The 14,205-nt window shown below is 45.1% G+C and overlaps 1 protein-coding gene across 9 annotated transcripts in view; it reads left to right on the top strand.

Moving 5' to 3' along the window:
- ST3GAL3 (ST3 beta-galactoside alpha-2,3-sialyltransferase 3) overlaps positions 1–14,205 on the top strand; it is a 203,813-nt gene that overhangs the window by 172,559 nt on the left and 17,049 nt on the right. For 8 of the 9 annotated variants that reach the window (XM_087733941.1, XM_087733939.1, XM_087733945.1 and 5 more), the window contains 2 exons: positions 2,776–2,922; positions 13,152–13,298. In XM_087733941.1, coding sequence (XP_087590067.1) covers positions 2,776–2,922; positions 13,152–13,298 — 294 coding nt within the window. The remainder of the gene's footprint in view (positions 1–2,775; positions 2,923–13,151; positions 13,299–14,205) is intronic. The other variant, XM_087733944.1, reaches the window with a different exon arrangement.

Below are 14,205 nucleotides of genomic sequence, written 5' to 3'. Positions count from 1 at the left end.
CAGTAATTGTAAGCCAGGAAAACAGTTTTTAGTTCTTTAGCCCTATATAGGGCTTTCCCTACTGTATAGGTGGAAGTATGAGAGCTGTCTGCTGAAGCTCCACGTTTCTCCCTATGATTGTTTTAGAAACTACAGATGGAAAACACACCAAAATGAAAAATTACCCCAGGTGTCCCTCTAATAATAATCTCAGGGGAACTTCCCAGAAAAGTTACAGGGAAGAACACAGAGCAAATAGAAATGAGACAGAAGGGAGAAACCAGAGCAATTTCAGAGCAGTGTGATAGCTGAGGAAAATGCTTAGGGAAATAGTCTGGATGAATGACAGGAGAAACAGCTCCACAGAAGGGACCAAAGCGGACAGGTTGTTTTCCCAGCTAGGGACAGGGTCCACGTTTATTTTGCACTGGCATTGAACTGGCTGAGAGGAGCCCAGGTATGGTCCTAGTGGTTCACACAGCACTGGGAAAATGGGCAACTGTGATACGTGTAGTTATCTCTTTCTGAACAGCTCAAGCAACAGCAAAGAATAAACATCTCAAATGCTTGTAATCTTTCTTCTTTTTCTTTTCTCTTTAATGCTTTGTGTGTAATGTAAAAGCCATGTAAAACCTACTTAAATCCCAGAACTTATGTAGAATCTCCATGAAGTGTGAGTCCAAATAAAAGGCAGCTTTTGTCTGCTTTAAATAGCTTGCAGACCTTTGGTTTGAATTGTTTGCAAAATTCAGGCAATGCCATATTTAGAGTTGCACGTGAAATAGTAATTGAACTTATAAATTTATTTTAGTTTCAAGGTCACACACTATTTTTCCAGGGTGTGCCTGCTTAAACCCATGATAAGATGGTTTCGCTGAATGAGTAGCTGTTCAAGATTTTTGTTTATCATCTTCATTTCTGTGAGACCTGGAGCGTGCTTAATGCAAGTGGAATCTGTGATTTTTTTTTTTCTTTTTCTTCTCCCCCCCCCCGGAACTGAACGGCCTCTGCTTTCCATGTGCCTTTAGGAAATTCCGAAGGCTTAATATTTATCCAATTTTTAATGAATTTTCACAAGCAGGCAAAACTCAGCTGACATACCAAATCCCTCAAATCCCTTGGTCAAATGGATTTTGGACTTTATTAACATTTGTAAAGTTGATATTTTTTTTCCTAATTTTTTTTTTAAATGGTGGGATCACTCAGTGGCTGAAAATGTCATATGATAATAGAAAGTGTTAGACTGCTTTGACACCAGTCATTCTTTCTAATTCAACTATGATGAAAGAACATGAGTGTTATTTAGGATTTTTTTTCCATTTAGAGTCCTGAGAAGACTTTGCCATTGTCGAAATGCAAACTTAAACTCACAGGATCCTTGCCCTGGTCAGCAAAAGTGTATTAGGTTTTGGCAGCTTTGAGGGGGCAAGTGGGATCAAAACCGGGTAGCAATGGCATTTGGCTGTCTTACACTGTTGGCTTGGATAACAGTATACGCCCTCATCGAATTTGCTCTGTTAATGCCTTTTTGTAGCAAGAGCCATCTACCAAAGTTTCATTCTTCAGGATCTCAAATTCAGCTGTGGCAGAATTACTGTCGATCATTACAGGGGTAGTTGCTACTGGGCAGAGGAGGCTCCTGAGGATTTTGCAGGGGATCATCAACATTTTCGGCAGTGCCTTGAAAGCAACTGTAAAGTCGCTGTTAAGGTGCAAGCAACCCAAAACTGGTGTAAATAATGACTTCCAAAACACATGCTTTTTATGTACGGTATAATGTCTGCCTCTGTTGCTTGTCATGGAGATCTCAGGGAAGATGGCTCAATGCTGCGAGAAGGAGGTATTCAATCAGATTACCCTGCCAAAGCTGTTGGTTAGCAGATTAAAATTCCTGTCATCCTCCCTGTGCCTTGCTCTGAATTTTTAACCCAAACAGAAGTGAAATGTCAAAACGTAATTGTTTTGTAAGTCCTGTGAGCACAGAGCCTCCGGTTGTTTTGAGGGTGGTACATGCTATACCCGCTAACATCTGGACCAGCAGGAGCAATGATATAAAGTAATGTGGTGGAAGGGCACGAGCCCCTCTCTCGGCAGGGCTGTCTAGCAGGGCAGCAGTAATCAATGCCAGTGTTCTCCCATGTTTGCAAGGTGAAGGCTTTAATTAAAAAACAATCCATTGGGTAAACGTAAAGGACATAGTTGTTTTTTCCCTTGTACCATGAACATGCACAACTCTTCACAAGACAAGATGGCACCTTTATAAGCTTACAGCTTAATTCACATAAAACCTAACAGAAGAGGATAAATCTAGAATAAAGTGGGAAGCACGTAGCTCACCCTGAAAGTAGAGCTGTACAGTCATTTTTAGCTCTTTGAATGCTCTTAAAAGCTTTTGCTATCCAAGGGTACATCCCCTTGGAGGCAGATGGGAGTGATCACAGAGCGTGCTGGAATGCTCAAGCCATTAACCAAACTAGCTAAAGTGCCAATAAGAGTGAAAAGATGGCACCAGGGAGGGGGTCTTTCGTGCTGAAGCCCAGGTCTCTTTGTCTTCCTCACGCTTGTCATCCAGACTAGCTCAAGTGCATCTGCGCATGCTGCTGTCACCCCTCCAGGATGCACACCCCACTACAACCTTATACTAGTGCCTTGTGGCAGTGAGCAGGGACAGCGGGAACTGCTGCCTGTAGTGCATTTTAGTGGTTTTTTTTTAAAGAATAATAGCAATCTGCTATCTTTTGTATATAATTGTGTTTATTGTTTTATCTTTTTTTTTTTTTCTTTTTTTGTTACCAGAGTGCCTCTGATGGCTTTTGGAAGTCAGTGGCAACCCGTGTCCCAAGAGAACCTCATGAGATACGTATCCTGAATCCCTACTTCATCCAGGAGGCAGCTTTCAGCTTCATCGGACTGCCTTTCAACAACGGCCTGATGGGCAGAGGGGTAGGTATAAAGTGAAGCAAGCGAAACCACAGGGAAGGACGAGAGACCAAGCAGCAGAGTAGGCTTACGCTGTTCTTGCTTTTCCTTTGGGCCTCCACTGTTGGACATTGAAGGGAAGGGACTTTGTTATGGTGGCAGTGCTCAGCCTCCTTCAGGCCAAGGCAAGATCCTTCTTTGGAACACACTGAGGATTTTGTGGGGGATCATCAACATTTCAGCAGTGCCTTGAAAGCAACTGTAAATTTACATCCCAGGCTTATAGTAAAAGAAGGTAAAGGTTTGTTTTATGAGGCCTTTGGTAAGAAATTCTGATCTCAGAGCGACAAGTTTTAGATGCAACAGCTTACAAAAGAAAACAACGCAAAACACAGTTTTAGGTCATAGTTATTAACAAAATACCTTCATGGTCGTTCTCATATTTCTCACCCCCAGTGCAGCTTTTTGAAGTGTTAGTGTGGAGTAGGTGGTGACTTGGGTTTTCTGGATTATCTCACACCGCAACGCTGTCCTCAGAACCTATTTATATTTGCCCTACCTAATACATCAACCATTAGAGAAAGTATTACTTGGGTGGGTAAATTACTCACGTGCACGTGATACAGTTGTTGATAGAGACCACATGTGACATTTTGGGGCACATTAGCACAGCTGACAAACCCAGAGAGAAGCACTTTTGCTGGACAAGGTCTGCTTGCTCTGCCCCTGGCATGGTCCTGCCATTGTTATCAGTACAGGAGATTTGCCATGTCACAGCATGGATTTGGACTAGACAGTAGCGCCTCATTCTCCATGCTCTAATTATATCATGAAGTCTTCAGAAATATTAGAGACGTTTGTTTTGTGCAGATCAGATGGGTGGGTGCCTGGAGATAAGAAATTCACTTTTTAAAATGCGGTGTTCAAGACTCAGCCACATAGAATGGGTCTGTTGTGAAATGCATTGCTGCATATGTACGTACAGAAGCTGTCACGGGATTCTGGAAGCGCTGGATTTTTGCTCTGTGCACTGAAGGTATCTTATCCCAAATATTCCCATCAGCTAGGAGGTAACTTACTTCACCTCTCTGCATTCTTCAGAACTTACCCTTAGAATGATGTGATCTTGATTTGTCTTCCAGAAAATCAGGACTGCTGCCCCAGTAAAGGACAAAAATCATCAGACTTTTGCCTTTATTTTCTCCAGATTTGTTTTTATTTTTAAACACGTTATTTTAATACACAAGATATTACTTAAGCTGAGAGGAGAAGAGAGAATCCGGAAATGAAAATGCTGTGAACTGAAGTTTATGAGGTTTTGATAGGTTGTTTAACACACATCAGATTGCGAAATGAAGGCATCTTAATTGAAACCTGATGTTTCACTTCATGAAAGCCCATTTGAGCATTTAAAAATAGTTTATGGAGCTTTAAGGCAAGCAATCTTTGCCCATGACCCCTGCTAGAGTGTGTAAATTGTAGTTCATTCCTTCAGATGGGGCAACAGGAGCTCTGCAGGTGCATCTGTGGAGCTGGGACGTTAGTATACCCTGTGCTGTGTGTGCAATGACTCTAATATAGTGATTCTGTCAGAGTTTAAAAACAGAGGGAGAATATTTCTAGCACGTGGGTGCAAATTTTACTGCAGACATCAACTATGGACTCCTCTCATGGAGCTGCTGGGACTTCAGGCTTTAGTGAATGCTGTTGCATCAGTGCCAAGGCTCCAACAGAAGCTACTGCTGCCAGTGTAAAGAGGGAAGAAGAGTCTGAGTAGGATCCTGGTGATACAAATTTGCTACAGACCTTTTTTCACTGAGAGTTTAAATGGGAAGAGTGGAAATCATAGACCAAGAATCCAACTCATTAAAGATTTGAGAGAGATCCAGCAAGATGAGTGAGGCAGCTAGAGCAAGGAGAATTGCTCCACAGGAGACAGTGTGACCCAGCAGCTGCAGAGCATAGCTGGTTGGGTTCAGGTTCATGCCTTAGAGATGCGAGACAGCCTGGAAAACTTCACTCAAGAGAGAAGCATACGAACATGGAAAAGGAAAATGCTGAGGTCTAGTAAGCTAAAGTACAGCAAACAGTATGTGTCCTGAGTTTCTCCCAGGGAACCGGGATGGGGGCAGATTGGTACCCCATGCTGCAGTGTGCTGTGGTATGTTGGGCAGGCTACACACAGGAGGATCAAGGCTGGGGATGCCTTAGTAATCAAGGCCAACACGAAATCCTCATAAAGAACAGTAATATTCCATTCTTTTTGGTTCTGATGCCTAAATAAACTTCAGTGCTTCTCTTGCACACCACATATGGTAACAATGTGCTGCCAATTAACTTTGTAATTTGGGGACTTTCTCAGCAAGGTTGAGGAGAGCTAGTAAAATAGTTTGGGGCTGATCTCAAAGCGTTTTTCCCAGGATTCAATAAAGGGCGAATGTAGTAACATCCTTTGCTTTGATAATATAATTTGGGCCAGATGGTTCTGGAAGATAGTAGGGGGGTACAACTCAGATGTGCATTGTGATTGCACTTGTGGCATTAGTAGCTGAAAGTCTGAGGAAGGAGCAGTGGTCACCCACAATGAACAGTGACTTCTCTCTGGGACCAGTAAAGCTTTTCAGGAGTTTCCTCGGTCCATTTACTGAAGTCTTAAGAAGAGGGAGAGCTGTTTCCTACTGCATGTGGACTTCTCTTTTCTTGGGATAAGCTGATGATAAAGAAAAACTTTAGGGTCCTAGCGGTGTCTGGGGAAAATTAAATGTTAATGCCTGAAGATGGTTTAGCATGAAAGAAACAAACTAGTAAAGATCCTCTCTTTGATTAAAGAATCCTCTTAAGGAGTAGGGAGCAGGCTTGGCTGTCTCACTAGCCAAAGGTGTATGTATGTGATTTATGTTTAGGTGGAAGTTCTGTGTATACAGGTCTTTTGGGCTTGAAACCAGACATCACTGGTATTGCAGCTGGTAGTTCAGGCATGCAATAACCTACCTTACGCTGCAGACAGCTTACTGGGGGACAAGCATGAACATCAGTTCACAGGCATCATTGCCTGTTGCATGTACAACACTAGGGATGGTTATTGCCATGGTGCTTTTTGCTGTGTAGTGAATAGTCCTATCCACCCAGTAGTGCTCAGAGCCATTGGAGCAGTGGCTTTCTGGCTCCTCTGGGAGACCTGATTGTGGTGTGAGGTGGCCAGGAGAACATTTCAGATTGCACAAATTATCGGGACTCTGAGGACTCCAGTGCAGACTGTGGTGTTTGTTTCTCTCTGTCTGCTGGTGCTGTGCATCCATGGAACTGCTTATGATTTCACTTCTTATGAGATTAAGCTCTGCTGCCCAAAACCATAAGCCTTTGGTTTGTTTGTGTACTGGAAACGGCTGAATCTATAGACCTCTTACTAAAGAGATGAAGCATCCTCCTCTGGACTTCACCCAGCCTCAGGACCAACTTGATGAAGGAGGAGCCACGTGCAGGAGGTGCTAGTCAGGCTGCGTCAGGCACCCGGCCATGGATTAGCACCTCTGCAGAGCGCTGACAGCCCTCATGCACTCGGGAATTAACCTCTGATGCTGGAGTGTTAGCACATCCTGCCTCAGGGCTTCTCTTTGCTGTTATGTGGTTTTGCCTGTGGGCAGGCAGCCTTTCTGGAGATGCCAGGGGTGACCCTTTGCTCCTTGCAGTTTTTCAGCTCCCCTGGCTGGTCATAATGACCCTTTCTGTCATTAGTACTGGGTTGTCCTGGTGTCAGCAAGCTTTATCTCCTGGGCTTATCTTGCTGGACTGTCATTGTGTGAAGGCCATGTCTTGGGACCTGTTGAGTCTTTATGGAGCAGAAGAGAGGTGGGAGATGGCCGGAGCAGAACAGTATGCCACTGCATCCTTTCCAGTTGCGTGCTTCTCCTTTTTTTGCACTCTGACAGCATCTTGAAGGCAGGTAGAAGGACAGGTAAAGGGCTACTGCAGGTGCAGTCAGTTAAATATAGAGACTTAGTGTCATTGTTAAGCTTTGGGTTTGCAAGAGAGCACACCTGCTTCATGGTGTGCAATGTTCAATCCATTACTACTGCAGTGTGATCAGTCCATGAGCTGCTGGGGAATGGACAGTCAGACAAGCCATTAAAGGGTAGCAGGTGAACGCATACCAGCCGCTTCTTGGTAAATGCCCAACCACGTGCTTCTGCACATGATAGATGCAAAGTAACTGAGGTTACTTTTCAATGAAAGAGTAAGCCATGAACTCCTATTTAGCATAGGGTGAAGCATATACGTGGCTACCACAGAGCAGCTAGCGTGTGGTGAATTCATGCCCTTGCTTGCCCTCTGTTAAACTGTTAGGTCCTTAAGAAATACTCCCTGCATTGCACAGGAATCTGCTCTACGGCAAATGGTGAATCAGAGCTTGTGCATCAGGTTAGATGTGGTTAAAGATATTTGATTTGGGCTAAGTCATATAGGAGCTCAGCAGTTAAATGGCAGAATGGAAACCTGCTGGGCAGCTACCTTGTTATGTCTCCAGGATCAGGCCTCTGGCCCTTCCCTTTTGCTCTGCTGCAGACTGCCAGTTCTGGAGGCTTTCTCCCGCTTACAGCAAGGGATAAGTAGGGGAGGTGAAGGAAGAGTGTGAGAGATGCTCTGCTTTGTCTTTCGAAGCCCGATATTGCAGCTGATTCTGTGCATGGATGGAGGTAGCTGTGGGAGCAGCACTGTGGGTTGTAAGCTCCTGTGACAGGGACCACTCTGCAGGTACTTGTCTGCTCACAAGAAGTGATGCTAAATTGCTTTTTATGCCATATTTCCAAACTTGCCAGCTAAGGGAAGCAAAGAATAGGTTTGGGGTTGTTCCTATGCAAACATTAATGAACAAAAAGAAAATACAGTGACTTGTGTATCGCGTGTGATGGCTATTATCCGTATTTCTTTTGTTTTTACTTTATTGCTGTTAGGTGATTAGGTCTGTAACTGATAAAACTCAGGTAGCAATTTTTCCTAGGTGAGCAATTTTTCAAGTTTTCCCTCAAATAAATTAATATAGTAGTCAAACTAATTTGAATATCTAGTTGCATTGTTTTTAGGGAATTTATTCTTTAGCAATGCTTACCCTTTTAGTGAAAAAGGTAACAATTGGAATAGTCTGAACAATCCCATATGTCTTACCCTGAGCTAAGTAAAATCCCATAAATAACTGGAATTCATTTAACATATTAAGGGAGTCAAATATTTCTAAAAACAGATTTACAGCAGTCATTTCCTTCCAGTCCAGCAGGCAGTGACACAGGAATGACCCGGGCATGGAATGAAAAGCAGTGAGAGCTTTTCACATGCACCAAGCAAAGAGCAGTTACGGTCCCCTGGTTCAGTTGCCAGCACTGGATCTCCAGCGCAAGCCCACGAGGTGATGCTCAGCTTCCATTAAGTCCAAAGGAGGGCTGGTGTTCATTTCTGCTGACTGGCTTCTTTTCTTGTGGGAGTAGAAGTCAGTCTTTAAAGCCTCTTCAGGGGGACCAAGGGAAGATGAAACAGCAACATCTTGAGGGGAAGCCTTTTATCTTCCCCTTGCAGCAGAGAACAGTGTAGGAGCAGTTAGGAGAACCTGTCCTATGTCTGTCTGTACTGCTAAAGGCATTTCTGGTCCCCTGACCTGGTGGTGCAGACTGGCTGTGCTTGCACTGCACAGAGCTTGCAGTGATCCCTGGCGCAGCACAAGACCAGAGATCTTTGCCTCTCATGTCTTTATGCTTTTCTCACCCAGGGTCCACCATGCATGTGCTCACCTCACCCACGGAGGACATGTGCCAGTGGGCCCCTGGAAGGAGCCACGCTCTAGATGCACAGGCAGCCTTTGCCCAGCACTGCTGCAGTGATGTGTTGCTCACCACTGCTGTGTTTGCTGCTTCTGTTTGTCAGATGGCCTTTTGGTGTCATCTCTGGCTCATCTGTCAGTGTGCTGTGTTCTCTCAAATGGGACCAGGCAAAGGGCTGATCCCTGGGGAGCATTATATTAGATATTACATTTTCCAGATGTTTGGGCTTAGACAAGCAGGCCAAGCTTGGAAATGTGGACTGCCAGTTATCCAGTTCAGGCCACATTATCCAGGGAGGTTGCCGTTGCAGTTGTTTACCAGTGCTGGAGAGGGGATGCTGAACCTGGTACCCACCATGAGCCCCAGCTGGGACAGAAACTTATGAGACCCAGTACAGGGTACAGAGCTTGCAAGGCCAAGTTCAAGGCTTGTGGCAGGGAACCTGTCAGGGGAGAGGACTGCCAATGCTTTCTGGGGTCTTGCCATTCCCAGCTCTCCCTGATTAGTGGGCACCAGTTCAGGTCAGAAACTCACCATGGCCGCATCTGGAGCAGTAGTCCTGCTGGGCCTCTCCAGGCAGCCCCATGCCATGGCCTAGCCTGCACTGGCCAGTCTTTGTGCAGCTGGGAGGCATCCCAGGAGGCTCCTGCTTCGGCACTGGCCACTGTTGGGTTGCCGTTCTTCAACCATTTGATTGAAAGCAGCATTGCTTGGTGGTACAGGAATACCCAGGCACACAGAAGGCCATGAGCAGGAAGACAGGCTTTGAGCTGGGCCAACCCCAGATTATTAGTTCTGAGGTGGGATCTTCAGATTTTGGGTTTTTTCCTTAGCAGTGGCCTAGAATAACAAGAGGCCTGCTCAGTTGTTTGAGAGACTTTTATTTTCATAACTCGATGCAAGAGGTGTGGTGGTTGCTTTGGTATGTCTTTGGGGCACGGCACAAGGGTGTGTGTGGTGAGATAGTACTGACGCATCGTGCAGGGCATAGCAAGCCAGGTTTGGCACAGCCACATCCATGGTGCCTAACTGCTTTTGGAGTGACCTATCCCCCAACTTGCCCTGACGGTTGTGCCTGGTTCATTAAGTCCAGATTAGAGCTTAGCAGCAAATGAATTTATATGCCTCTGTACCATCAGGAGAGCTTGGAAGCTGTGTAGATGCAGCAAGAGAATAATTATAACTGTTTCCTCTCTCTGATACATGTCCCCTCTCATTTGCCACTTCTCTCCTGAGAGGAGAGCCCTTTCCCCCGGACCTGGAGAGCGCTGCTGAGTTGGCTTCTCTGCAGCACAGCCTGGGACACATCCCCAGATCCTACAGGGCCTTCTCTTTCCCGTGCTACAAGCTGGATATGAGGCAGTGCTTCATTTTCAACAGAGGGAAGGAGGAGCAGAAGCTCAGCAGGCTGTCACAGGAGTAAACCGCTCAGTTTCTATAGTTTAAACCAAATCAGGACCAAAGCACTATATTGACTTACTGATGACACGTAGTTAACCAGCAGTCGTGCTTCTTTTATACTTCTGTTCAGGCTGTCATCTTGTTTTTTCAAGTCTCTCTAAGTCCCCAATTACTGTTTAATCTGTCTGATGGTTGCTTCTTCTTTCACATAAGTAGTTTGGAGCAAATGCCCAGTTATGTGTATTTCATCCAGGCGCATGTGGGTGCACACACCATTTGTACTTGTTCTTCTCTTAGCAGGTGCTGTTATCCACGCTGTTTACTAAGGGTGGGCTCTGCAAGCACCCCCGTGCTGCCCTAACAGTTACTGCCCTCAGTGAATAGCAGGGATAATAATTTTTACAGTATTTTCTAGGTGGTCCTCTCTAGCCCCCAGGGTTCTGACTGCAACACTGGGATGTGAGGCTGCATCTCAGCAGTGAAGGTGTGCATGGCTGCAGATCTCTGTCTTCAAGGGGGACACATGCACTAGGTTGTAGTTACCGTAGCATTGGAGGGTGCTAACATCAATAAGGCATCATTTAATTAAAAACTGCCATCAGACCATCAGTTTCTGAATGTGATTTTAGGGCAAGACAAAACTATTTTGCTAAGGACACCATGTGATTTTCTGACAGTTGTAGGGGCCAAACCAGATACATCTACTACAATCAGAGTGGTTAGGAAGTCTTTGGTAGTCTTTGATGTTTTAATGATTTTTGAAAGAGGAGCAGGCAGTACTGAGATACCGGCATATCAGGAACTATTGAAGAACAGAAGCAGATGACAAAATTATCTCCTATTTTTCCATAAAAGCCATTGGAGGTATTATACATAGAAAAAAGTCAGGCGGATATTTGGTGACCAAAGGAAAGTTCACTTTCAATTTCTGTAATCTGTTATTCTCCAAACAGAAATAGGAATATGCTTGAAAGAAAGTTATGGTGGTTTGGCAGTCCTCCCATAAGGTTGGGTAGTATGATTAATTCTCTGTGGTTTGTAAGACTCACATTAGAAAGTTAGCTCTTAAATGTTAACTTGGCCAGTGAAATTCCCTCCAGGCAAAGACCCTGTGTCTCCCTTGAGCTGTACCGTGGGAATGGTCCCAGTGCAAGTGTGGGTGGTGTTAACGCCATCTTATTCCCAACGACGACACATTCTCAAGCACGTAACCATTTACTCGCTATGTTTTGGACACTGTAACTACAGCTCAGCTGAGGGAAAGGGCTTTGTGGCAAGTCCGTTTACCAGCTGATGCAATTCCACTGACATCCGAATGTCCTCTCCTATGTAAAACATAAAGTGAGAATATCTGAATTTGAGCTGCCATGCCTGGGAAGACAGGATGTTCTTGCATATTTTGAAATTTGGGGCAATTTTCTTATCCTTGCCTAATAAACTTTTTTCCAGTTTTTTTAAACCCCTCCTTGATATTTTATGGCTACCAGTGAAAATTAAAGTAACCAGAATGAAACCAATATTGTTTGTGGTGAGTATCAATTGAAATTAAGCAGTGAGAACAAAATGACTCTGCTGTTTTTCCTAACATCTAGAGCTGGCACAGGAGGACGTCTTTTCATTTCAGACATGCACTGCTACAGTGGCACTGCAAATGTTTGAATTCAGTGTCTCAGTGATTTAGCCATAAGCAGTTTTTGCACACTTGTCTTCAGATTAGTGTAATTCCAGTGCACTGTAGTGGAGTTCTCCATAGCACATGGGTTGTGCTCCCAGCTCTGCACATCTCAGCTAGGGTATGCGTGGCATTCTTTGCTTGGAAAATGTTGGTCTTGGGACTGGTCAGGCAATCAGAAGTGAGCAAGCAGTGTGTTGCCAAAAGCCAGTTCCTTTGAATGAGAGGCAGAAACTCAAAACATTGTGTTCCCAGTCTGTTACGAACATCAGGTAAAATGCAATAGCATTGCTCACCCATTCAGAGGAAACCATTTTAAATGTAAAATATAAGCATGCAGTTAGTTTCTACATCTCAGCTAAGAAGCTGTCACCCTTGCTGACTGTCAGAGCATGTCCTCTGAATTCATGATACTTTTGATACAGCCAGTGTTGGATGCTCTACAAATGAAGATAAGATATGTGGGTGGATTTCTCAGCCTCTCCCTAGCCCCTGGGGTAAAGCTACCTCTGGATTCATCTGGCTAAAGCGGTGCTAGAAAAGTCTGTGAGCCAGGGTTTTACACTGGAAACACTTGTCTATCACAGCGGTCATATCCATCTGAATGCACAAGAGGAGCTGCAGCCAGACAGCACCACTGCCACAGGGCCTCCGCAGAAGCCAGATGAATACAATGCCCTCGCATGGCACAGGGCGAGTGCCCTTTGCCTGGGGGGGTGCCCCTGAGCAAGGGAAGGGGACTCAGTGCACACTGCTGACTGGATCTGCCTGATCTCCTCTCCATCTCCCGGAGCTGTTTAATGGCCTCCTTAATCTACTTTCGCCATCAGTAAAATAAAGAGTTTGTACTGTTCCTCACTTTGCTCCTGTGTGGTGGCCCATTTGGGATAAGTATTCCTCCTTAGCCTAGCTGGAAGGCAGTAACATGCACAGAATTGTAATTCAGTATCTAGTCTGTTTTAATTTCAGAAAACTAACGTATCCACAGTGATTCATCCTCCAGCTCGTCTGCTGCCCCGTTCTCAGGACAGCAAAGTTGTAGAAGGGGAGCCTGACCATTTGCATTAATCCCTCTGCCCTGCAATACTCCCCTGGCGAGTCAGGTCATAGAGCCTCAACCAAGAGCTGCTACTTTTGTGCTAGATGCTTTGCAGGAAGCTGACTAACGTGTGATTTTCTTCACAAGTTGGGACGCTATTGACCCTGCAAGCTGGCATCGGGCAGCTGATGTGCAGATATAGCCAAATACCCTGTTCCTGATTTTCTGCTTAGTAGCAGTGCCCGTGTGAGCAGAGGCAGTAAGAGGAAATCTTTGATTATAGAAATGGCAACCTGCTAATGACTTCCATTCCTGCTTTCTCTCCTCTCAGAACATCCCCACCTTGGGAAGCGTAGCAATAACCATGGCGCTCCACAACTGTGATGAGGTGGCGGTAGCTGGGTTTGGCTATGACATGAGTTCACCCAATGCACCACTGCACTACTATGAGAACATCAAGATGTCTGCCATCAAAGAGGTAGGGAGCTCCTGCCGAGCACATCTTCCTCCCAAGCCCGCCGACCGCCCTGACTGCAGAGCCTGACTGGGGTGGTGTTGACAACTTACAGCTTTCCTGTATGGGTCAAAACACAGCTCCACCCATGCATTTGCCTGTAAAATTCTAGACATTCTCCCAAGCGCAATGTGTGTTAAAAATGGTTATTTCTGCTGGGAAAAGTTCTCTGGAATGTGTATATAATGTGATTCCTTCTTCGAGCAGCAGGGAAAAGATTCACATAAATGTTAACTCGAGTAGGGTGAAAGGGAGCAATTCTGCTCTGGGGTTGAAACGATGTGGCCTCGTCCTGCTTTTGATCCATTGTATTGCTCTCTAATCCATAGGCTTCTTTTGCTAGATGATCCCCTCCTCAGCCCCTGTGAAATGTGGGGGAGGTGAGATTAGCCCATACATGTTAGCTCTCAGCTGACTGTTCAGCAGCAATTAGCTAGTGTAAACACATCACAGCTCTGTCGAGATTGCTCTTTAAAGCCAGATCTACATTAGAAACATTTTCTGGTACTACCACAGTGAGATGAACAGCATTTTTAGAGGAACAAAAGCTCTCATGTTGGTATAATGCAGCAGTATAAAGACACTCAGGTCTGTCCCTTTTCTGTACCAAACTAGAGCAAACTTGGATACTGGTCAAAGCTTCTATAGTGGGAAAGTTTGCTGCTTTTTTGGTAGGACTCAATCTTTCCCAGCACAGATGTGGCCCAGGTCTTTCTAAGATTACTTCCCCCTCTTCACTGGCTCGTAGGTACGGAAACTTTCTCCATCATACTCCACATTGTGAAAAGTTGTATTGTTCATGGACAGTAGCTGCCTCCTGGCACTTGGCATTTGTTCACCTCGAGCACTTTGCCATTGATCCAGGCCAGGA

This window comes from Nipponia nippon, unplaced genomic scaffold (assembly GCF_047370975.1).
Source record: "Nipponia nippon isolate SJK-2023a ecotype South Korea unplaced genomic scaffold, ASM4737097v1 scaffold_5, whole genome shotgun sequence".
Classification (NCBI taxonomy): Eukaryota; Metazoa; Chordata; class Aves; order Pelecaniformes; family Threskiornithidae; genus Nipponia; species Nipponia nippon.
The sequence above is the reverse complement of the archived record's forward strand: the minus strand, read 5'-3'. Positions and strand labels throughout refer to the sequence as shown.